This window comes from Lagenorhynchus albirostris, chromosome 4, assembly GCF_949774975.1.
Source record: "Lagenorhynchus albirostris chromosome 4, mLagAlb1.1, whole genome shotgun sequence".
In the NCBI taxonomy this organism is placed as follows: domain Eukaryota; kingdom Metazoa; phylum Chordata; class Mammalia; order Artiodactyla; family Delphinidae; genus Lagenorhynchus; species Lagenorhynchus albirostris.
Genome location: NC_083098.1, coordinates 146795220 through 146820905, shown reverse-complemented (window position 1 = coordinate 146820905; position 25686 = coordinate 146795220). Strand labels below are relative to the sequence as shown.

Below are 25686 nucleotides of genomic sequence, written 5' to 3'. Positions count from 1 at the left end.
GTGGGCGGAGCCGGAAGGAGGCCCATTTCAAAGTGGTAATAGATGGTTTCTTAGCCAATAAGATTGAAAATATACCTCCTCAACCGGCCGACCACGGGAGTAGGGACAGCGGTGGCCAATAGGGACGCGCGGAGGGCGGAGCCGAGGTCTCCGGAGCGGAAGTGGGTCTCTGTTGAGGCGGCGGTGTCTTGTTGAGGGCTTCTCAGCGGCTTCCAAAGGTCCTTCCTCGCTTGGGTGCGTCGACCGCCGCGCCTGCCAAGCCTCACCAGCGCCAGGCAGGGCCAGACTTTGTGGGGAGGGGGCGGCAAGGCAGGGCCAGGCGGATTCGGGGTTCGGGCGGCTTCGAGGCCTGCGGAGGCCTCGGCGCCGCGGCCCAAGGAGCCGCCGTGGCGCGGCCGACCACGCTCGGGCCCCGACCTCCGACCGGGCCTCCCCGGGCCCGCGGGCCTGTTCGCCTGCCCGCCCGCCCCGCTCTCCGCGCAAGCCTAGCTCGGCGCGGGGACGGAAGTGGGCAGGCCCCGCCGCGGGTGCCGGCCGCCCTGGCAGGCCACGGCGCCTCGTCTTAGCGTCGCCGGGGAAACTGAGGCTGGGCGGGGAGGGACGCGCCCAAGGTCACTCGGAGGGCCGGGCGGGGCGCGGGGCGCGGGCCTGCGCCGGCGTTCGGGAAGACCGGGCGACGGTTTGGTCCCCACCGAGACCGCCGCCTTTGTGTGCTCGCGCAGCCGCTCCGCCATCGCGGGCCTGCGAGTCGCCTCGGGCGGCCGGGCGGAGTCTCCTCCGGGCTAGGACGGGGCTGGGGCACCCGCCGGGGGCAGATCTCAGCAGGTCCTCAGCTTCCGGGCGTTGGCCAGGCGCGTGGCCGCCGAGGCCTGCGGCCGAGACCCCCGCGGGCGCCTGGAGACAGCTGCCTGAAGCACAGAACTCAGTGGACGCCACTTAACACCCTTTGACCCGTCGAGGGAGAAGGGGAGAGTTCAGATCCTTGGTAGGGGTTTTTGTGAGGTTTTGGCTTTTGTGTAACTCCAGTCCCTTCCCATCGATGGTCACGGCCATACCTTCCTTGTGCTTCTGCGCCACGTTCTCGGAGCCAGACCTGGGGGTCTCAGCTCTGCGGTCCTGCATTCGCTGAGGCTGCCTGAGTGGCCGGGGAGACGAGGTGGTCTCCCCAAGGTCACAGCCTCGGTTCCCTGACTGCGGAGCTAGGTAGCCCTTTGAATTCAGTGACCAGGAGTTTGCTAATGAGAGGCAGAAACGTTGAAGGGAATCGTTTTGCTGTCTTTCTGGTGGTTTGTTTTTTGATGGATGGGGGGACACATTGGGTAGTTTTGTGTATGAGTTTGAGGTGAAATGGGAATATTCAAGTAGAAAGATGTGTAGCTGGCTTCTGTATTGCGTGAACTTGAGTTTCCAACTTTGACTCACATCTTGCTGTAATCCAGTATTTATAAACCTTTTTACAACGACGACTCCGCGCTCCCCGCACCCCGCACACCCGAGCTTTTTTACACGTTGTTTTCTTGATTACCCACTCCAGGAAATTTTAATGCTGCTTTCACACTGTATGCCCTTTTTATTTGCTATATGCATGTTTATGCTTTGTACATAAAAAGAGGGGGCTTTTTTTCGCCCCCTTTGTGAATGCGTACGTTAATTTTTTAAGTCATCATATTTTGAGGTCTTCTGCATGTCAAGCTTTCTGCTTGCACAAAAATAGGCATGGTACCGGCCCAGGAGCCAGAGTGGAGAGAGTGAGAGACATTCCCTGAGGTTGAAATATAAATGGTAGAAAGGTGGGACTGGAGAGGTAAGCAGGAACTAGATCACAAAAGGTCTCCGGTATTCCTCCACAATAAGGAGTTCAGAAATTATCTTAAGGCCAGGTGGGAAATCACTAAATTGAGTTCTAAGCGGGGAAATTAACAGGGTTAGGTTTGCGTTTTAGAAAAATCACTGTGCTATGAGAAGGATGGTTAGAAAGGTGGACAAAACTAGTGGCTTCAGGACCAGTTAGGAAGAGAGAAAAGGATAGCCTGGACCAGGGTAGTGACTAGTCACTGAACTTGGTAATGGCGATTGCCAGTCATGGCAGTTTTTCACTGGCTGTTTACTTAAAAGCTCTTAGCAAGGTCCATGTCCGGTAGTTTATACCCCTGCCAATTTTTGGAAACGTTTTGGGGTGCTACTCAATGAAAATATGTGCACAAGGTAATTGGTTTGTATGCTGTATAAAAGTGGCTTTGTATGTTCTTGTGAATATGTTATCCATGTCTCATTTTGGAATGATTTACGTGCATCTCTCACCGTCCCCAAATCAGGCATTTTTGAGGGATGAGGTGGCTCCCGTAGCATATTACAGGGCTGACTCTGTTATGAGCTATAATTCACGTATGCGCTCTTCTAACTTATCTTTCTAAGTAGCTTGTTTCCCAGCAGGACTTTGGGAATTTTAGAGCGAGGCATTTCGAGGTTTCCTCTCTGAGGAGGAAGGCCCAGAGCACAGATACCGACTTACTCTGAGGTCACAGTTCCAGTGTGAGAAAAACATATGAGGTTAAGTTGGAGGGTGCCACTATAGGGTTATGGAATCTACTTTGGAAGCATTTTTTTTCCCCCGGCATAAATAAGAATTGGCAGGTTTATTGAATACCACATGATGCAGAGTAGGAGAGGCCCGGAAACATTTCAAAATGAGTATTATCAGTAGCCTGCCGGTGCAAAAGAGAAATTGTGACCATCATGCCTTCCTGGTGTATCCTGTAGGGTACATTAACTGTAGAATGTACCTCCAGATAGCTGAGTAAATTAGCTTGCTATGTATATTTAGATTTACCGGGCATACACAAATTTAAAATGAAAGAATGTCTGCTAAATGGCATTATTATCTGCTAATGCCTTTTTGTTTTGGAATCATAATTTCTGGTTTTAGGAATGCGACTCAGTTGTCTGTAAGGGTTACTCTAGGTTTGTGATACCACGTCTACTGTTTAGTAGTCTCTACCACTTACAAATCCACCCTGCCAGGTAGTTGTGGTTAGTTCCATTTTGTGTGTCCTGAAGCACAGGAAGGGCAGAGTCACTTGCCCAGGGTCACACAGTTAGTAAGAAGAGACCTAGCATCTGGACCTCACGTTCCGTTGCCTTTGTTCCTTTTGCTGGACTTTGTTATGTCATTCACATTTTTCTGTGGTGGGAAAGCACAGGGCTGGTGTTTCTAGTAGCTTTAAATAGTGAAAATGAAACTTAAAAGTGGGGGATATTGTCTTTATTTTTATGTTTCTTTTTCAAGTAACGTTTACCCAGGAAGGGTCTGATTATAAATATTCTCAAGAAGCTGAATTTTCAGTGACTGCATTGTATTCCTGAGGACTCTAGTTATTTTTCGTGAGTCCCCCCAACCCCCAACCCAAGGAGGTGGTCTTAGGACCCGGACATTTGTCTGTCTGCTGCACCTCCCTTCTTACTTCAGCCAAACTGTTGCTAAATTCTCCTGCTTGCTATAGCAGACCGGTATAAAATTTGCTTTCTTTCTAAGCACCTTCTTGCTATTTTTCAGTTCTTAACTAATATTTAAGAACTTTTTGCTCTGGCCTCTTTTTCCAAGTTGAAAATGCCATGATGATCATCTGTTTTTAAGTCTTCCTTTGTTTCCTTATGGTGACTCTCTCTCTCTCTATCTATCTATATCTATATATTTTTTTTTTTTTTTTTTTTTTTTTTGCGGTACGTGGGCCTCTCACCGTTGTGGCCTCTCCCGTTGCGGAGCACAGGCTCCGGACGCGCAGGCTCAGCGGCCATGGCTCACGGGCCCAGCCTCTCCGTGGCATGTGGGATCTTCCCGGACCGGGGCACGAACCCGTGTCCCCTACATCGGCAGGTGGACTCAACCACTGCGCCACCAGGGAAGCCCAAGGTGACTATATTTTTACTTGCAATGTCAGGCTCCAGTTTTCTCATCTCTGAAAGTCATCCTTTTTCCCCCCTCTCAAAAACACTTTATGCTGTCTTTTCTAAGTATCTGCTATCTCTTTCAAGCATCTAATGAGCTTGGTAATTTAATTTCAATGGGAAAAATCATTATTTTTCACCCTGTTTGTGCCAAGTGGTGTGCAAAGAAGAGGGCATGCCCTGATCAGTATTTGACAGAGTTATGTTTAGCATACTTGTACAGTAGAAGAAATTTAGGGTCAGGAGTGAGAGAAATGTAAGTAACATTTCTTTGAGGTAGGCCTTGAACAATGAGGAGTTCCCCAAAGTGGAATGGGGGTAGGGGAACCTTTGCAGGCAAGGCAACAGCATGTATCAAATTATGGTGCTGTGATAGGAAAGAGCATGGAGTTGATACTGACATCCAGGGTACCTGAAAAGTAAGGTACAGTCAGTTCTGCTTTAAACACTTGTTTGGAAGCATGGATTTGTTCCAGTGGGATTGATACTTTAGGAAACAAGTTGAATATAACGGGAATATTGAGTTTAGTGTGCATAATTTCATCATTGGTAATAGGTAAACAGAAAATTGAACTCAGCTGAACCAAGCCATGTAGACTATATACACTTCAGACATCCACCAGCTATCTCAGTTGACTGTGTGTGCCATGAGCCACACCCTGTGCACATCTCTTGTTACAACACTCACCCTATTTCCCAATAACTCATGAGCTGCAGACCTGGTTAAGTGCCATAGTTGTAGTATGTATGCATTTCTTAACCATTTAATTTGTCAAACTGTGCTGTCATTTTTGTTAGGTTTTTGTTAGCTTCTTACCGTAAGTTTACCATCTTAAGTTTTTGGGTGTTATACCCTTAATTCCACTTTTTCCCATAAACCCTGTGGACTTTTTGTGTCGTATGGTGATTTTTAGGAAAACATACGTCTGTAACTACAAATGAGGCCGGACCGGTGAGTTGTTGGCTATACACGTGAAGGCAATGGGTTCGATCATTTTGGAACATTTGCAATATTCTTGGGCCTCTTGGAGTCTGGCCGATTTTTTTGAGCTACCACGTGAAGCTTTTAACTTCCTCTGGCCCACTTAATGTTCTTCCTACGGCTTTCCTGCTTTTTCTCTTAGAACATTCCCAACATTCCCTTTATAATAGGTGCTTGCTGTCCTGGGAGCCAAAGACCATTGACTTAATATTTTACTTTCTAGGGAGAGAGTTGAAGAGAAGAGGATCTGGATTTCACTGCCAAGATTAATGTCTTTAGAGAATTGGGTTTGGCTAGCCATTTGGTGACTGCATGCATCCATTCATTAGCCAGCGCGCTTGTGCAACTGCCTGAATGGAAGGCTGTGCCTTGTGCTGCGGAGCTCTGGGGGCAGTGCTATTTGAGACCAGCTCCCCTCTTATGCAGATGAGGGAATTCCCTCTGTGGGGCGCTGCTGGGCTGCCCTTTGCTGTAGGTATACCAGCATTTATAAGCTTCTGCCTCCCCGCTGCCACCGCCACTACAGTCTGCACGTCGGCTCTGTTTAGTGGCTCTTGGTTTACTCCACACACATACACCCCAGCCCAGCCCAGCCCAGGTTCATGATTCAGTGGAAGCAGCTAAGATTCCTAGCTTTGTGCTTGGGTGCCATCCACACAGGCCCAGCATGCCTGCCTCCTGTGAGTTTTAGAGTTGGAGGTTGTTAATGGCCTCAGCACCTGAGGTCAATTTGTCCCCTTGGCCTCTGGTATCTTTTCAACCTCTGGTGGAAAGCTTAGGTTTCCTTCATTATATTACCCTTGCTTCTGGCCCCCAGCAATTGCCTTGTTTGTATCACTGGCCCGCTCCAGAGCCCAGACCACTGTGACTGAAAGAAAATCAGAAGTTAGGGGTCAGAGAGATGGAGAGGCCACTCGGCTTTGCTTCTGTGCTATGCCAGAGAAACCCTTCTGCAAAGGAGTAGTTAGTTATAGGACCAAGTAGGCAGCTTCTGAGCTGCCAAAATTAGTTGGTTGAATTTGGTGTCTATTAATATCCCTCCCAGTTGTGAAAATCCTCCAAATCAATCACTGATACAGCCTCATCAGACGTGGCCGTGAGAGAAGTAAGGTGCCCTTCCCGCCTGCACCCCTCCACCCCCCCGCCCCCAGGCTCCAGGGGTTTCATTGACAAAAGGGTCAACCTAGTATTTGGGGGAAATTGATCATAAACCTGCATGTGAAGCTGTGGAGAAATTTCTAAGAACAGTGTCGCTGAGTAGAGAATGAGCCAAGGTCCTCTTTGGCTGTGTTAGAGTCGTAGGTGTGTCCTGCAGATCCCAGGACATGGGGGAGACTGAGGGTCCCAATACAGGTGAGCTCTTTACAGGTGTTTCTGGGGCTGTACCTACTGCAGAGTGTTTCTGAATACTCGACTAAATCCTATTTAAACTATCTAGGAAAAAAGCATTAGGTGAAGTTTATTTTTTAATTTTTTTGTTGTGGTAAAATATACATAACGTAAAATAGATGATTTATAACCACTTTTAGGTGTTCAGTGGCATTAAGTAAATTCACATTGTTGTGCAACCATCACCATCTATCTCCAGAACTTTTTGCATCTTCCCAGACAGAAACTCTGTATTCATTAAAGGATAACTCCCTGTTCGCCCTTCCCCTAGTCCCTGGCAATCACCATTCTACTTCTCTCTCTGAATTTGATGTCTTGGGACCTCACATAAGAGGAATTATGCAATGTTTGCCCTTTTGTTTCTTATTTCACTGAGCATAATGTCTTCAGGGTTCATCCATGTTGCAGCAGGTATCAGAATTTTCTTTTTAAGGCTGAATAATATTCTTTTTACTGTGGATTTTTTTTTCTCATCATTTTAAAAAAGCTGAGGTTCATTCTTAATTCTGGAGCCTTGTACCTCAAGACCTGAATCGCAAACAAAAGTAGAACATCGCTATGCCCAAAGAGCTGTTCTTTTTCTCTAGTAGAAGCAAAAGGCAATCCTTGATGGGTCCTTTGTTTGGAGAAAAGGAAAGAACTTCCCTGAGTGACAAATCACTGAGCAGGTGTGAAGTCTCCTTGGCTCTGGTGCCCCTTTCAGGCTTCTGAGACTGACTGCTTCATCAGGGTCATAAGGTTAATGTGTGAAAGACCCGGTTACTGTCTCTCAGCTTAGTTAGCTGCTTTCTGTTTTTGCCAGATCTAGTTTAGTCCCTGCAAAAACCTCAGGAGATCGGTGGTCGAGGCTGCTGAGCCTCCTTTAGGAATAAATAACTGGGAGAGGGTTGCCCCACTGCCTCTGTGCTGGCTCGTCAACTTCCTTTAAGCCTAAGCAGGAGTGATTAGCCACATCCTGCCAAGTCTTTTCTGGAAATGAATTAAGCCTTGCTGAGAGCCGGAAACATTTGTTCCACTTCTTCCTGGGGCTGAAAGTTTGCTTTGCTCTCATCTAGTAGCACTCACACTTGTAAGAAGAGCTATGGTTTCTGGCTTTTCTGATGTAATCCGTATTTATTACTTGAGTTATTGATTGTCTTTCCACTTAGAGTATATGCTCCAGGAGTGTCTCTCTCTTTTAAAAAATAAATAAATAAATAAATAAATTTATTTATTTATATATTTGGCTGTGTTGGGTCTTTGTTGCTACGCACGGGCTTTCTCTAGTTGCAGTGAGTGGGGGCTACTCTTCGTTGCGGTGCACGGGCTTCTCATTGCAGTGGCTTCTCTTGTGGAGCATGGGCTCTAGGTGCACGGGCCTCAGTAGTTGTGACACGTGGGCTCAGTAGTTGTGGCTCACGGGCTTAGTTGCTCCGCAGCATGTGAGATCTTCCTGGACCAGGGCTTGAACCCGTGTCCCCTCCATTGGCAGGCCAATTCTTAACCACTGCGTCACCAGGGAAGCCCCAGGAATGTCTCTTGTTCGCCATTATATTTCTAGCCCCTGAGGTAGTGTCTGACCAGAGTAGGCACCTGTACATAGTTGCTGAATTACTCAGATGATAGGGTGCCTCCAGGGTGCTGGGAACCTACTGGGCCCTTTGATTCATCATCACGGCTGCAAGGTAAGGGATATTTTTCTGACATTGAAGATGATAAAACTGAGACATGGAGATCAAGTATTTGTGCAGGGCTCTGGAGCTCATTTGGCCAGTCTCATCATTGCTCTCTATACCATGCACCCTCCTCTGTCTAACAAGCAAGACGTTCATATTTTTCTTAAGTACTAAGGTCTGGATGTTGATGTGACAGTGGCATCAAAGTTCATTTAAGAAGCTTTGAAGGGAATTCCCTGGCAGTCCAGTTGTTAGAACTCCGCACTTTCACTGCCTAGGGCTCGGGTTCGATCCCTGGTTGGAGAACTAAGATCCCACAAGCCGCGAGGTGCAGCCAAAATAATAAAAAGGAGAGACGTGACCTAGACTGTTGGTACTAGCCAGTGCCTAATCAGTTGCTGGTAAATTGGCATCACCCTGATGAGATTCTGTAGGATTTAGGCTTTTCTCTGCCTTTACCATGCCAACATGAAGGGGTTGCCCCGGCCACTTCAGTCGGACTCACTCTGCTTGTGTCTCAGAATGGCCATTTATGAGTTTACAGTGAGATCTGCTTTACAGTTGCCCCACAGAATGAGTGAGTGACCCAGTGTGTCTGAGTATCCTCTCCCGGAAGGAAAACGCACAAGGAGCCACCTTAGAATCCAGATTGCCTGGGGCTTGTGGAAGCAGTGCTGGGGAGTTTGGTCTCAGATTTTCAGTGAGTGATTGTATCAGCCTCGGCTGCCCTGGCTTGTGTGAGGGCTCTGTGTGCCTGCCGTGGGCTGGGCTGGACAGAGCTGCTCACCCAGACATCTCCCTTGGCCTCGCTGCATAGTTGCTGCTTCCTTCTGTCTCTGGTGCACCCCTCCCCTCCCCTTTTCTGCTGACTCTTCCTTTCTTGGCTTGTGGGAAAACTGGTGGGAGATACGGTGACAGAATCCAGCTCTAGTCTAACACTGCCAGTCTGTTTCTAACCATCATGTGTGTAGACGTACACATATAATCACATCCACATAGGCGTCACATATATATGATTACGTGTGTCACACTCCTAACTAGAGTTGGGGGGTACCATCTTTAGTGTCCATAATAGCTTCCTGGGAAGAAAAATCAACCTCTAACAGTAACGTCACAATTGAGTAGACCATTAAATCTGTAAGAACACTGAAGGTACTAACCTCACCAACCCCCCTCCCATCTAGTCAGGGGCCTCACGTCTTTCCACTACCTCCAAGCCACACGGCTTTCTTCTTGCTTGGGTTCCTCTAAGTCTCCACGCAGGTCTGCATTCTGACATGTCCAGTTTCCCTTTGGTCCTCAGCGCCCAGGTGCTGCAGTCTCCAGATGCATCTCTGTCTGAAACCCTTGATGGCCCTGCCCCTGGGGTGTGGGTTAGGAGGCCTGTGGGGTTGCGTCACGCCACTGTGTGGCCCTCAGTTCTCACTGCTGACACACTACTTGTCTAGGGCAGATAATTCCTCTCCCCTTCGATGCCCTGCTGCCCACCCGATTTGTTTGTTACATAAGTCCGGTCACTTTCTGGCCTCATCTTCAGTGTCACTTCCTCCGCGCAGCCCAGCTTGGCCCTCAGTAACAGTTTGGGCCTCCGCTTGCTTGGTCGACAGTGTCCAGCTCCCTGTGGCCGGCTCACTGGCCTCGTTCTGGTTCCCCTGCCTGTTTACTGCTGCTTTCTCCTTGAAATGCCAGCTTTTGTCTAACCGATACCTCCAAGTTCTCCAAGCTTTGTTTCTGGCTTTTTATTCTCTTTACAGGCTTCTTTTTTCTCTACCTGACTCTCCAGGTTTTAACACAGATTCTAAAACCTCTACCTCTACCCTAGTTATCTCTCCTCTGAGTTTTTCAGCTACCTTTGGACCTTTCTACTTGGATACCCCACATGCAGCATTTCTAAAACTAAAGCTGGCTACCCTTGACACCTGTTTCTTTTTATCCCTTCTCTAGCCCGGTTTCATGGCATTACTACCATGGAATAACCAGTTAGACACCTTGGCATGGGTTGGTCTCCCCTCACCCTCCTGTCAGAGCTTTCGGGATTCCTGACATCTGGCCTTCTTGACCATTCCCAGTGCCAAGCTCTACCCCAGGTCTTTTCTTAGTGGCAGGGACAACATTTACCACTCCTCTCTCACCTCCAAGCCTTCAGTAAACATGAGCATCTGCTTTGGGCAAGAGGTGACCTAGGTACAAAGTATCCTCTGTGGCACTTCCATCAAGTGAGGGCATGCTGGGACTTCCCTGGTGGCACAGTGGTTAAGAATCCACCTGCCAATGCAGGGGACACAGTTTCGATCCTTGCTCCCAGAAGATCCCACATGCTGTGGAGCAACTAAGCCCGTGCACCACAACTACTGAGCCTGTGCTCTAGAGCCCTCAAGCCACAACTACTGAAGCCTGCGCGCCTAGAGCCCGTGCTCCACAACAGGGAAGCCACCACAGTGAGAAGCCACACACTGCAACAAAGAGTAGCCCCCGCTTGCTGGAACTAGAGAAAGCCCACGTGCAGAAACGGAGACCCAATGCAGCCAAAAATAAATTAAAAGAAAAAAAAAGTGAGATCTTGCTGAATGACTGCAGTTTGCTTTGGAAACCAAGGGGTGGTGGGGCCATTTGCCAAGATGGAGTGCTGGCATGTTAGAAGGAGTTCCTTTCTGGACACACTAAATTTGAGGAACCTGGAAAACATCTGTGTTCCATATTGTTTCTGGAATTAATACATCAGATTCTGGCTTAACTTTGTTTAAGGCTGGGGAGCTTCTGGCATCAGACTGCCCTGGTTTAAATCTAGGCTCTGGTGTTTACTCGGTGTGGACTTCGGGCAAGTTACTTAACCCCTGGTCATCCTTAGCTCCCTTGTGTGTGAAATGGTGATCATAACAGTACGTGCCTCCTTGTTTGGTGAGAGGAGGATTACAGGAGATGGTGCTTGGAAAGTGCTTAGTGTCTTGAACGTAGAAGTGGCCTCTGAGTTTTAGCTATTGTTAGTTTTATTGTTCTGATGACCTCTATTAACCTGCATGATCCAGAACCCTTTGCAGTTGGCGAGAGCCACTTTTCCCATGACCCCTAGCCTCTCTGTTCACACACTGCACTTCCATGTCCCCAAACTGGTCTGCTGGGAATGCCGCGCCCACCCCTCCCAAACCCCCCCGCATCTTCCTATCTTCCCACCTCCATTCTCTGGTGAAATCCAGCCCCTTGGCAGATTTCCCTAAGGCGGCCAGCCTTCCAACTTTTTATGTCGTCTGACCACTGACCTTTATTATCCCCTAAAGAAAAACACAGATATGGAACAAATTGCTAGTTGGCATTGGGCATGGGAGGGCGTGGCAGAATCTGGAGAACGAGGAAGCTCTGGGAAGCAGCCGCTGGGGCTCAGGAGGCTGGTTTCAGAGAGCAGGGAGGGTGTGCAAGCTGAGGAATGGGGGCCCCTCCAGATGGTTGCAGGACATGTCTTTAATGACCATATTTGAAAACCTAAAAATTAAACAAGTAGGAGGCAAGAGGCTTATGGAGCAACCAAGGTATGTGCATTAAATTATTTCCCTTTGCTCAGCGGACCTATCTCTCCCTCCTCTGTCAGTGACATTTTTATCAGATTTTTCTCAATTCTAAGAGACACCACTGAGATAGATAAGGTTTCCCCCAAAAGCTGCATCATGGCTGTATACTCAAACATAAGATACTTCTTGTGGTTAGCAACAGGAAGTACGGCGGATCTGGGACTATGTGTGATCTGTTCTTGTGAGTCCTAAGTGCCTGTTGAGGTGTTCAGGACACCTGGCTTGAACACCTTCTGTTCAAGCCAGGTGTCCTGTCCTCATCTCGGGTGGTGTTGCATTGGGAAGCATTTGTGCCATTCTCGAGTGAGAGCACCTGTGGGCCAGCCTGAGGGCTGTCAGGAGATGTTGTGCTGTAGGCCACCCGCGAGTCTCCCTGGAGAGAGTGACACGGTGAAGAGATAACTCTCTAAGCCACTGAGTGGATAATGGGAGATGGGGGGCATGCACGGATGCAGACTACCATGTGCTGGAGAAAGAGGCTCAGCTGGCTGGGCAGTCCTTTTATCTTTATTTTTTTAATCTTTTTCGAATTTTATTTAATCTATTTTTTTATATAGCAGATTCTTATTAGTTATCCATTTTATACGTATTAGTGTGTATATGTCAATCCTAATCTCACAATTCATGATGCTACCACCACCCCCGCCGCCACTTTTCCCCCTTGGTGTTGATACGTTTTTTCTCTACTTCTGTGTCTCAATTTCTGCCCTGCAAACTGGATCTGTACCAGTTTTCTAGGTTCCACATATATGCACTAATATACGGTATTTGTTTTTCTCTTTCTGACTTACTCCACTCTGTTTGACAGTCTCTGGATTCATCCATGTCTCTACAAATGACCCAATTTCATTCCTTTTTATGGCTGAGTAATATTCCATTGTATATATGTACCACATCTTTATCCATTTGTCTGTCAGTGGGCATTTAGTTTGCTTCCATGACCTGGCTATTGTAAATAGTGCTGCAGTGAACATTGGGGTGTATGTGTCTTTTTAAATTACGGTTTTCTCTGGGTATATGCCCAGTAGTGGGATTGCTGGGTCATATGGTAATTCTGTTTTTAATTTTTTAAGGAACCTCCATAGTGGCTGTATCAATTTGCATTCCCACCAACAGTGCAAGAGGGTTCCCTTTTCTCCACACCCTCTCCAGCATTTGTTGTTTGTGGATTTTCTGATGATGCCCATTCTAACCGGTGTGAGGTGTAGTTTTGATTTGCATTTCTCTAATAATTAGTGATGTTGAGTAGCTTTTCATGTGCTTCTTGATCATCTGTATGTCCTCTTTGGATAAATGTCTATTTAGGCCTTCTGCCCATTTTTGGATTGGGTTGTTTGTTTTTTTGATAATGAGCTGCTTGAGCTGTTTATATATTTTGGAGATTAATCCTTTGTCCGTTGATTCATTTGCAAATATTTTCTCCCATTCTGAGGTTGTTTTTTATTCTTGTTTGTAGTTTCCTTTGCTTTGCAAAAGGTTTTAAGTTTCATTAGGTCCCATTTGTTTATTTTTGTTTTTATTTCCATTACTCGAGGAGGTGGATCAAAAAACATCTTGCTGTGATTTATGTCAGAGTATTCTTCCTATGTTTTCCTCTAAGAGTTTTATGGTGTCTGGCCTTACATTTAGGTCTTTAATCCATTTTGAGTTTTTTGTGTGTGTATGGTGTTAGGGAGTGTTCTAATTTCATTCTTTTACATTTAGCTGTCCAGTTTTCCTTATTGAAGGAAACCACTTATTGAAGAGGTCGCCTTTTCTCCATTGTATATGCTTGCCTCCTTTATCAAAGATAAGGTGACCATATGTGTGTGGGTTTATCTCTGGGCTTTCTCTCCTGTTCCATTGATCTATATTTCTGTTTTTGTGCCAGTACCATACTGTCTTGATTACTGTAGCTTTGTAGTATAGTCTGAAGTTAGGGAGTCTGATTCCTCCAGCTCCATTTTTTCCCCTCAAGACTGCTTTGGCTATTCGGGGTCTTTTGTGTCTCCATACAAATTTTAAGATTTTTTGTTCTAATTCTGTAAAAAATGCCATTGGTAATTTGTTAGGGATGGCATTGAATCTGTAAATTGCTTTGTGTAGTATAGTCATTTTCACAGTATTGATTCTTCCAATCCAAGAACATGGTATATTTCTCCATCTGTTTGTATCATCTTTGATTTCTTTCATCGTTGTCTTATACTTTTCTGCATACAGGTCTTTTTTCTCCCTAGGTAGGTTTATTCCTAGGTGTTTTATTCTTTTTGTTGCAGTGGTAAGTGGGGGTGTTTTCTTAATTTCTCTTTCAGATTTTTCATCATTAGTGTATGGGAATGCAGGAGATTTCTGTGTATTAATTTTGTATCCTGCTACTTTACCAAATTCATTGATTAGCTCTAGTAGTTTTCTAGTGGCATCTTTAGGATTCTTTATGTATAGTATCATGTCATCTGCATACAGTGACAGTTTTACTTTTTCTTTTCCAATTTGTATTCCTTTTATTTCTTTTTCTTCTGTGATTGCCGTGGCTTGGACTTCCAAAACCATATTGCATAACAGTGGTGAGAGTGGACATGCTTCTCTTGTTCCTGATCTTAGAGGAAATGCTTTCTGTTTTTCACCATTGAGAATGATGTTTGCTCTGGGTTTGTCGTATATGGCCTTTACTATGTTGAGGTAGGTTCCCTTTATGCCCACTTTCTGGAGAGTTTTTATCATAAATGGGTGTTGAATTTTGTCAAAAGCTTTTTCTGCATCTATTGAGATGATCATATGGTTTTTACCCTTCAATTTGTTAATATGGTGTATCCCATTGATTGATTTGCATATATTGAAGAATCCTTGCATCCTTGGGATAAATCCCACTTGATCATGGTGTATGATCCTTTTAATGTGTTGTTGGATTCTGTTTGCTAGTATTTTGTTGAGGATTTTTGCATGTATATTTGTCAGTGATATTGGTCTGTAATTTCCTTTTTTTGTAGCGTCTTTGTCTGGTTTTGGTATCAGGGTGATGGTGGCCTCATAGAATGAGTTTGGGAGTGTTCCTTCCTCTGCAATTTTTTGGAAGAGTTTGAGAAGGATGGGTGTTAGCTCTTCTCTAAATGTTTGATAGAATTCACCTGTGAAGCCATCTGGTCCTGGACTTTTGTTTGTTGGAAGATTTTTTTTTTTTTTTTTTTGTGTTGGAAGATTTTTAATCACAGTTTCAATTTCATTAGTTGTAATTAGTCTGTTCATATTTTCTAATTCTTCCTGTTTCAACCTTTTTTTTTTTTTTTTTTTTTTTTGCGGTACGCGGGCCTCTCACTGTTGTGGCCTCTCCTGTTGCGGAGCACAGGCTCCAGACGCGCAGGCTCAGTGGCCATGGTTCACGGGCCTAACCGCTCCGCAGCATGTGGGATCTTCCCGGACCGGGGCACGAACCCGAGTCCCCTGCATCGGCAGGCGGACTCTCAACCACTGCGCCAACAGGGAAGCCCCCTGGTTCGATCTTGAACGTTTATACCTTTCTAAGAATTTGTCCCTTTCTTCCAGGTTGTCCATCTTATTGGCATAGAGTTACTTGTAGTAGTCTCTTAGGATGCTTTGTATTTCTGTGGTGTCTGTTGTAACTTCTCCTTTTTCATTTCTAACTTTATTGATTTGAGTCCTCTCTCTCTTTTTCTTGATGAGTCTGGCTAATGGTTTATCAGTTTTGTTTATCTTCTCAAAGAATCAGCTTTTAGTTTTATTGAACTTTGCTGTTGTTTTCTTTGTTTCTATTTCATTTATTTCTGCTCTGATCTTTATGATTTTTTTCCTTCTACTAACTTCGGGTTTTGTTTGTTCTTTATTTAGTTTCTTTAGGTATAAAGTTAGATTGTTTATTTGAGATTTTTCTTGTTTCCTCAGGTAGGCTTGTATTGCTATAAACTTACCTCTTAGAACTGCTTTTGCTGCATCCCATAGGTTTTGGATCATCGTATTTTCGTTGTCATTTGTCTCTAGGTATTTTTTGATTTCCTCTTTGATTTCTTCAGTGATCTCTTGGTTATTTAGTAACGTACTGTTTAGCCTTCATGTGTTTGTGTTTTTTACATTTTTTCCCCTGTAATTGATTTCTAATCTCATGGTGTGGTCAGAAAAGATGCTTGATATGATTTCAGTTTTCTTTACTGAGACTTGATTTGTGACCCAAGACGTGATCTATCCTGGAGATTGTTCCGTGCGCATTTGAGAAGAAAGTGCAATCTGCTATTTTCGGATGGAATGTGCTGTAAATATCAATTAAATCTATCTGGTCTGTTGTGTCATTTAAAGCTTGTGTTTCCTTATTAATTTTCTGTTTGGATGATCTGTCCATTGGTATAAGTGAGGTGTTGAAGTCCCCCACTATTATTGTGTTACTGTCAATTTCCTCTTTTATGGCTGTTAGCAGTTGCCTTATGTATTGAGGTGCTCCTGTGTTGGGTGCATATGTGTTTATAATTGATATGTCTTCTTGGATTGATTCCTTCATCATTATGTAGTGTCTTTCCTTGTTTCTTGTAACATTTTTAATTTTAAAGTCTGTTTTATCTGATATGAGTATTGCTATTCCAGCTTTGTTGTGATTTCCATTTGCATGGAATATCTTTTTCTATCCCCTCAACTTTCAGTCTGTCTGTGTCCCTAGGTCTGAAGTGGGTCTCTTGTAGACAGCATATATTTGGGTCTTGTTTTTGTATCCATTCAGCAAGCCTGTGTCTTTTGGTTGGAGCATTTAATCCATTCACGTTTAGGGTAATTATTGCTAGGTATGTTCCTGTTACCATTTTCTTAATTGTTATGGGTTTGCTTGTGTAGGTCCTTTTCTTCTCTTGTGTTTCCCAGTTAGAGAAGTTCCTTTAGCATTTGTTGTAGAGCTGGTTTGGTGGTACTGAATTCTCTTAGCTTTTTTTTTTTTTTTTTGCGGTACATGGGCCTCTCACTGTTGTGGCCTCTCCCGTTGCGGAGCACAGGCTCCGGACGCGCAGGCTCAGCGGCCATGGCTCACGGGCCTAGCCACTCCGTGGCATGTGGGATCTTCCCAGACCAGGGCACGAACCCGTGTCCCCTGCATTGGCAGGCGGATTCTTAACCACTGCACCACCAGGGAAGCCCGCTCTTAGCTTTTACTTGTCTGTAAAGCTTTGATTTGTCCATCGAATCTGAATGAGATCCTTGCCTGGTAGAGTAATCTTGGTTGTAGATTCTTCCCTTTTATCACTTTAAATATGTCATGCCCCTCCCTTCTGGCTTGTAGAGTTTCTGCTGAGAAATCAGCTCCTAACCTTATGGGAGTTCCCTTGTATGTTACTTGTTGTTTTTGCTTTGTTGCTTTCAGTAATTTTTCTTTGTCTTTAATTTTTGTCAGTTTGATTGCTATGTGTCTGGACATGTTTTTCCTTGGGTTTATCCTGCCTGGGACTCTCTGAGCTTCCTGGACTTGGGTGGCTACTTCCTTTCCCATGTCAGGGAAGTTTTCAACTATAATCTCTTCAAATATTTTCTCAGGTCCTTTCTCTCTCTTCTCCTTCTGGGACCCCTATACTGCGAATGTTGTTGTGTTTAATGTTGTCCCAGAGGTCTCTTAGGCTGTCTTGATTTCTTTTCATTCTTTTTTCTTTATACTGTTCCACAGCAGTGAATTCCACCATTCTGTTTTCCAGGTCACTTATCCGTTCTTCTGCCTCAGTTATTCTGTGATTGATTCCTTGTAGTGTATTTTTCATTTTAGTTATTGTATTGTCCATCTCTTGTTTGTTTGGTCTTTAATTCTTATAGGTCTTTGTTAAACATTTCTTGCATCTTCTCGATCTTTGCCTCCATGCTTTTTCTGAGATCCTGGATTATTTTCACTATCATTATACAGAATTCTTTTTCTGGAAGGTTGCGTATCTCCACTTCATTTAGTTGTTTTTGTGGGGTTTTATCTTGTTCCTTAATCTGGTACATAGCCCTCTGCCTTTTCATCTTGTCTGTCTTCCTGTGAATGAGGTTTATGTTCCACAGGCTGCAGGATTGTAGTTTTTGTTGCTTCTGATGTCTGCTCTCTGCTGGATGAGGCTATCTGGGCAGTCCCATTAATGTGTCTTCTCCTGGCAAACCTCCTCTGGCCTCTCCTTGTCCTCCTGGTTTCTTTTGCACCTGGCTCATATGCCCCAGTTACCACAGCTGAGCTGCCTGCCAGCAGCCACCCCCAGATAGGAGCTGGTGGCTGGATTTATTCATCGCTGTATTCCGGGGAAGGAGCCATACTGATAAGTGAATGAGGTGGGGAGATGTGCAGTCCTGGGTTCTTTTTTAAAGCTGGATTGGGTGCAGTGTTGCACAGCACTTTAGGGCTTGAGCAAAGGGGTGGAGCTGTTCAGTGGGCGGTACATTTGGAGAGACTGCAAGGCTGGTGCTGGCAGAACAAGTCAGTGATACCCACCCACAGTCCTTGAGCCTTTAAAACTGTGCACACTGGTCCAAGTGCTCTTTGCATTAACTCCTGTAATCCTCACACAACCATTGAGGTGGGTGCTATCTTGTTCTATAGATAAGGAAGTAAGGCACAGAGAAGTTCAGTGTTTCGCCCGAGGTCACAAGTAGGGGTTATGGAAGCCTGACCCCTGTCCAAGCTGTCTGGCTCTGGAGAAGTGCTCTAACTGTAAGGCCAGCTTGCCTCCACAGGCAATGCTTAGGAGTTAGGACGTGATGGGGAACCAGGGAAAGGCTGTGGGGGTCGGCTGTATGTTTTAGAGAGACGCGTTGGCAGTAGGGTAGAAGGATACCAGGAGATGGGCAGTCGTTTGGAGGAGGTAGCGGCACTGGAGATGAGAAGAAAGATGGGTTTGAGAGTGGTCCTGCATTAATTTCGCTGAGATACGACTAGTTCTCCCCAGCTCCGAGGCCATTGTCCTAGGCCATTGGGTTCCCATGTTGTAGCCTCTGGAGCAGAACCGTCAGAATTGCCTAGGAGTGCAGAGTTTTGAGCCCCATCCCAGACCTGCTGAATCAGAATCTAGTTTAACAAGCCCTCCGGGTGAGCCTGACGTCCAAGCCACTATCACCCAGGACCAGGTGACCAGAGCCTTCTCCTTGCTTTGACTCTGCTCTGGTCCCTCAGCCTTGCCCTGAGCTCAGGCCCTCCCCCACTAGAAGCCCTTCTACATGGGTTACACCCTGACTCCTGGCTTCACATTTTTGCTTCTCATTTGCTGCTTTATCCACTACATCCCTGAACACTGATATATCGTGGTTAGTTGTCACCTTCCAGTGGGCCCTGAGTGAATGCAAGGGCCTCTCATTCTCCAGTAGCCTCCGCATCTGCTGCCTTCTCTGCTCTTCCTGGAACCTGCTTGGCTTCCCAATTCACAGTTTCTAGGTTTTTGTCTACTCGTGTTGCCAGTGACAGAAGTCTCAGCTGGGCACACAGGGTGGATCAGGGTTGGTGGCTCTCATCTGCTCCCCTAAATTATCAGCTCCTCCAGAGAGCAACAGTTCCCAGTCATTGGGAAGAGGCCGAGGCTCTGGGCTCTGGACTGGCCTAGGAAGCTCTGTTCCTTCCTGGTTGCTAGGTGTTGGTGAGGTCACGTGTAAGCAGTTCTGATTCTCTTGTCTTTTCCCAGAAGCTAGTACAGGACTGTGCAGGAGGGTTTTTTTTTGTTTTGGTTTTGTTTGTTTGTTTGTTTGTTTGTTTTGTGGGGTGGAGGGGTTTCCATTTGTTTATTGATCTTCTCCTCATTACTCCAGAGAGGATTCAAGATGGGAGGGGGCTTCAGCATCACCCACCCTCCCAGTCGGCAGGGATCCTCAGAGCATGTGCAGTGAGGCACGGTCACTGTATCCTGGGAAGCTAGGAACTGAAGGCTGTGAGCTCTGGGTCCCTAGCCTCGCACGGTCAAAGTAATGGCACAGTAGCTGCTTTGCTAAGCCTGAGTGAGGCAAGCCGCATCTGCGCAGATTGCGCGAGAGGGCTCAGGATTTCTCCTTTCTAACTGAGACACCAGGGCTCTGTCCCCTCTGCCTGCTCGCTCAGCGGGTCACAGAACATCACCATGCTGGCTGCCTGGGTTTAACCTGGGTTTAGCGAATCATGCAATGACCAGCAGCTGGCTGGGGCCCTGCCATTTGCACTGTCTCCTAGCACAGCCTGGTGGGGCAGGGGTGGGCACAAGCTTGGACAAAGGCCAGAGCCTATCTTTCAACTGGGCCTCACAGGGGCAAGTCCAGACAGGCAGGGAGGGTGCCATGGGCTGAGGAGAATCTGTGGGGGTTTCAACGGCCAGAAAGGAGGGCAAGAGGTGGCATAATGTTTCCAACTGCAGGCTTTGGGGTCAGGTAGTCCTGTATTTTACAAGAATGCTTACTTCCTAAGAAGAACATGGATTAAGGACATAAATTGCATTAAGTGTTCAGCAAAGCACGCAGCTGACAGAAAAGACCAGTAAATGATTGAACTGAGCTTTGCTGTCGATGATGCAGGGGGCAGCATTTATCAACTTGATAATCTTTGTTTTTCAGGGCTTGAAGATACTGGAAGTCTGTTTGGCTACAAATTCCTATGCTAGCCAGAGGATGAGTAATGAGCAGGCATGAGAGGTTGAGGCATTCAGCTTCTCTGCAAATCCTGGTATAGATCACCTTCTCCTCTATAGGTTGGAACCACAGAGCACAATGAGTACGGTGAGTTTTGTAAGTTCATGAATTTTATTTTTTCAGGCTAAACAATTACTTCATCCCTTGTGTACCCTAATGAGAGTACCATAAAGGTGTTTCTAAGTAACCCTAGTTCTTACAGGAGTGTGTACAGGACCTTCTGGTAGTTACACCAACCTGCTTGTCTTAGGTCAGAGTCCAGTGTTTTGGGTGGTGCCCTAAAGACAGAAGGCTGAGGATGGTTGAGGGTTTTGAAGTTTTATACCTCCAGAGCAGCTGTCAGTGTCCCAGAAATATTAGGGCTCTGGTTTATTTAATTATTTACAGCCCAATCTTCCGTTTTTCCTTCTATTTCTTTTCCCTGTGTAGTTCTTGGTCCGATGTGAGCATCGGTAGCGGTAATAATCCTTGGTGAGTTTTCTTAGGGTCAGTGACCAAAGTTGGTAAGTCATTGTAACTCCTGTTTAGAGCTTTTATCAGACTGCAGGGGCAGCTCTGGTTTGGTGTAACCCAGATGTCACCTGGAGCCCCTTGAGTCCGGAGAGTGCCTGAAGGTCCCCCTCCCTACTTTACTCCCTACTAACAGGGCTGCTCATATGATCTAAACTCAAAACAGCTGTTTTCTGAGATAGTGCATTCACATCAGGTGGACCAGATGTGAAACCCATACTCTTTTTCCAGGTTCCAGAAGTGCTGTGAATGGTGTTGGGTGGGGGGTGCAGGATAAGGCTGAAAAAACGGTTCCCAGGGTGATAGAAACCGTGGTAGAAATCCTACTGTAGACTCTGTTCACCGACCCCCACCCCCTCCCCTTGGCCCATCCCTTCTGACCGCTCCTGGCCCCCACTGTATTCCAGACCCACTGTTGACGTTCATACACAAAAGGGCCTTTGTTTCGCTGGAGCTATCTTTTTAAAGGGCAGGTGACCTCCCATCTTGGTCCCATATCTGCAGGTTGCCACCACAGTTCACCTTAGGGAAACCTCCTAAGCCTGGGCACCTCACCTCTGAAGCCCACGCTCTGCCCAGGCAGGACCTGAACAGACTGAGCAGTGTAGCCTCTTATAAGAGTGTGTGAAGAATTTGGTTAAAATTTCCTCAGAGTGGTGTGAATAACTTGTGTGGTGGTGATTGGATGGTCGGTTTTAACTGGAAGCTGTGAGGGCTCTGCTATTAAAAAGCAGGAGAGCGTGACAAGAGTAATAGGAAGGCAGAGGGGGCGAAGTCTTTTCCCATATTCTAGGGTTTCTTGAGCCTGGCCCTGTGCTAACAGCCACCTCCTCCCTGCCCTCGGGGAGTGCAGGTGGAAGAGGAGGTGGAGTGGGGGTTCTGGAGGCTTGGGGTGGGGGGTCATGAGATGGTCAGCCGGAGGGCATGAGGAACGTCCTCATGGTGGAGCTCACAGTGAGTAGGTTCCTGAAAGCTGTGTAAGAACTGGCTGAGTGAAGAAGGGAAGGGATGGGTCATCCAGGCTGGGAAGGGTGCCAGGTGAAGGGCAGGGAGCGGCTGAAAGAGCAGCCAGGAAAGGACTGCTGTTGGTGGGGGCGGGGGTGAGTGCTGGCAGGACACATTACTACAGTGACCACGACGGGGCTTTTAGGCTTCAGCACCTGGACTTTGGCCAGGACCTGTGACTGCTTCTTAACCTCCCTCAGTGGAAAAGCTGCACAGGTTGGGGCATGAAGGGTTCTGTTTAGCAGTGTCTGCTAAGACAGATTTGGTCCTTTTCAGAGGATGGAAGATACAAGGGCAGCTTCAAAGAGAATGGGGTAAAAGTTACGGAGCCCTAAGTAACTTGGTAGCTGCTGGGGAAACTCATATAAACACCAGGTAATGGACTCATGCCAGCTCCCTGGAGGGACAGAGCAGCTCCTCACTGGACCGTTTGGAACAGCTGCTGTCGCTTGCCTCTGGGACTTCCTGGGGAGGCTTCCCTGTTCCTTAGATCCGTGGGAGTTGCTCAACCCAGCTACATTTCCGAAACTTCTCAAGCTGCCATTTGATAAGAGAGTCAGAACACAAACGGAATCAGGCTTCTCTCTGTTGCCAGAGAGTTGGGCTGGGTGATGGATGTTCCTGAGTCTTGTGCACATCTCATGGACACTTGCCTGTCCTCCAGCATTTCCAGGGATAGGATGCCTAGTAAGGCGTATAAGGAACTAGGGTAGTAATGCTATCTTCTAACAGCACTCAGTACTGTACATATGGTATGTCGCCTCATCCTTAGGAGAGCTCTGCGAGTCTGGTACTGGTGAGGAAGTTCAGACTTAGTAGTGAAGTAACTGCCCCACATCGCCCAGTGTGAAGCAGAGCAGGCCCGGTGCCAGTGAGGAGTGGGACAGGCCAGGGGAGAGAAGAAGCACCGAAACACAGGGAGCTAGGTTTGGGTGGGGCCGTACAGGGTGGGAGTGATGAGGCTGCGGGTCACTTGGGAGGTTCTGTCTCTTGAGGAAGATGGCAGGGGGCGGGTTCTCAACTTGTCTTTCAGGACCAGCCAGGCCAGAAATGCTGGAGCGTATTGGTAAACCAGCTCAAGGACGTGGAAGAAAGGCTGGTGAGGGGGTCTGGGCTGCAGATAGGCTGGTTAACAGCTCAGACCTTCCAGAGGCATGTCTCTCGGGCAGCCCCTGGGAACAGCCTTTTGAAGACTTTGGTTCTTAGAGTACCTACTGTACAGCACAGGGAACTCTGCTCAGCACTTTGTAATGGTCTTTATGGATATGTGTATATGTGTAACTAATTCACTTTGCTGTATAGCAGAAACTGCACAACATTGTAAATCAACTACAATGAAAAAATTTTTTTAAAAGTTCTCATCACAAGAAAAAAAAATAAAACTTTGGTTCTTGGAGCTGTGGCGGGTGATTATTAGGGTGTAAACTACAACTTGATAGTATCCTAAAAGGTTAGAGGCCAGAAACCTTTCCCAAAGAAAGACCCACTTTTCACAGTGAATAGAAACTTGGGAAACTGAAGGGCTTTGGGCTGAAAAACAGAAGGGGCTCAGTAAGGCCAAATACAAATCCAAGGAAAATAGGTCTGTAACTTTTGGTTAAAAGAAGGGGTTTCTGGCCAAATCCCAACCTGGACCAGAGGCTTCCATAGAGTTATGTGTCATGTACTTTAGACAGACCAATAGTCTTTATAACAGAAATTTTACTTTATAGGATTTGTATTCACTATATGTTCTGGATGATTTCTCTCTATAAACATTCAGTGTTCTAGAATCTCCAGTTTTGAAAGGACCCTGACCTCAGGTCTGCTCACTGGCCTCCTATTCTTCTTCTTCTTTTTTTTATTTTTTTAATTTTTTTTTGCGGTACGCGGGCCTCTCACTGTCGTGGCCTCTCCCGTTGCGGAGCACAGGCTCCAGACGCGCAGGCTCAGCCGTTCCGCGGCACGTGGGATCTTCCCGGACCGGGGCACGAACCCGTGTCCCCTGCATCGGCAGGCGGACTCTCAGCCACTGCGGCACCAGGGAAGCCCCCGTTCTTCTTAATGAGTTGATCTTTTTGTTCTTTTGGCTGAAATCTTACTGGTCAGGAGCTTATGTAACTGTTTCTTTTTCCCCCGATACCCTCAGAGAAAGCGTCGTGGAGGAACAGTAAATTCTAGACAAGCCCAGAAGCGAACTCGAGAAGCATCCTCCCCCCCTGAGATGGCCCTGGAGGCAGAACCCATAGAACTTGTGGAAAGCGGTAAGATTGCCAGTGACACTGGGCATGAGTGAGCACATATGCCCAACATGCCACCTACCAGCCACGGGCCTTGTGCAAGTTACACAACCTGTAACTCAGGCTTAAGTTTCCTCATCTGAAACGGGGGATAATGCTGTGCATATATGTGCAGTAGCTGCTGTGTAGAGTTATCATAGCACTGAAATGAGTCAATGACACAGGACACGTAGAACAGTGCTTGTCACGTAACACTATACGAGGTTTAGCTTATATCAGTGTATTTATAAGACCTACAGTCTCAGACTCGCCTACCGTTCGCAACTTAAAAAAGCTAAGGTGAGCAAGAGCTGCCTCCTTGGTTGCCCTGAGACTCCACAGGTTTAGAAACGGCCACTCAGCTGGGCTCACCGTCCAGCCTTTCAGGGGTGTGCAGCATGGAGTGGAGACTGCCGTGGGTCCACCTTTTCTCTTTGAAACTGTGCCTCAACTTACTTGGCCTCGGGAAGTACTCAGCTTTCTTCCTCTCTCCTTCATTAAGACAAAAAATTGCCCCAGCAGGCAGACTTGTTGGCAGAGCTGGGTGTGTTGGGAGTTTGGTGCAGGCAGAGGCCAGATTGGCTTTTCCCCCTTCTTCCTGCCTCGGGAGTGGCAGATGGCCTGAATCAAGTGCCTCAGCTCTGCAGGTAGTAAGGTTGTTTTTATAATTACGATGCCTGAAAACTGACATTAGAAGAGAAGCAAGCAGCTTGTCTGTAGATTTCATGGGCCCTTCAGGGGAGTGAAGTTCTCTGTATTGTCTCTGTGGTCTCTGAGCTTCACTTCTAACATAAATTCACAGCCCTGGGCTGTCCTCCCCTCCACCCCAAAGCTGATGCCCTGGTGTCTGAATTCTGCCACCCTGCAGGAGAGGCAGGTGCAGGAGGCTCCTCATTTGGGACCCTGAACCCACAAGTGGAATCTCCAACCTGGCCAAGATCCACTGCTTTCCACTGCAGCACTGCTCGTCCTCAGTCAGTCTTACACCCATGTGCAGGGCTGTATGCACAAGCTGCCCGTTGGAATACCGTTTTTATTTGTAGGAGCCAAAAATTGTGTCCATCAGAAAGAGAGCGGTTCTGTAAATTATGGTATGTCCATATATGGACTATTCTTTAAAAAGAATGAAGTCATTTTGTATAAATTACGTTGGACGGCTTTGATGTATTGTGGTTTTTATTCCTGTGAAACTTTTTAATGCATGAGAACAAAACAAGTTTGAATATGTTAAATGTATTACAAGTCACTTTCCCTGAATACTAAACAAACATTATTTCTAAAAGTTCTTCCCTCTTACTTTTTAATGTTAATAATAATAGAAACAAACATGGTTGTAAGTCTTGTTTCAGTTTATATAAATGGAAGTTGTACTCTGCCCCTCTTTTCTGCCTGCTGGATGTAAGCGCTGGTGACAGTTTGGCACGTGCCTTTCCCCCCCTTGTCCTGTGCTCAGGTAGACAGTGCGCTGTCCTCTAGGGCTCAAAGGCAAGTTGCAGAACAGGCTCAACCCATCTGCGTGGGTTGGGGTTCTAGGGGACCAGTAATAAACGCTTGTTGTCCACCCAAGTGGGAAGCACTTTAGAGCCAAATGGAGTTTAAAACGTAACTGATGAAGGTGCAGAGCTAAGCATGACCGGAGGTCTGAGGGGAGCAGAGGTTTCAGACAGATCCATCCCAAAGCCCAAGCTGAGCATGCTTGGTCCCTTCCCCAGATGTGCACCCCCATCCCACCTCAGGTAAGTTGCTGCCTCTCCCCTGTGAATGAGCTGAGCAGGTGCGGGGCACGGAGGCCTAGCTGTGTGGCAGTGTGA

General features: G+C 46.7%; 1 protein-coding gene across 9 annotated transcripts in view; it reads left to right on the top strand.

Annotated features, from left to right (window-relative positions):
* RNF4 (ring finger protein 4) overlaps positions 1–25686 on the top strand; it is a 43062-nt gene continuing 17376 nt past the window's right edge. For 5 of the 9 annotated variants that reach the window (XM_060148874.1, XM_060148875.1, XM_060148873.1 and 2 more), the window contains exons 1-3: positions 162–218; positions 20028–20189; positions 23746–23860. In XM_060148874.1, the coding sequence (XP_060004857.1) occupies positions 20181–20189; positions 23746–23860 (124 nt within the window). In that variant the 5' untranslated portion in view covers positions 162–218; positions 20028–20180. Of the gene's footprint in view, positions 36–115; positions 235–7958; positions 7981–8649; positions 8672–20027; positions 20190–23745; positions 23861–25686 lie in introns of those variants that run through there. The other 4 variants (XM_060148868.1, XM_060148867.1, XM_060148870.1 and 1 more) reach the window with 4 other exon arrangements.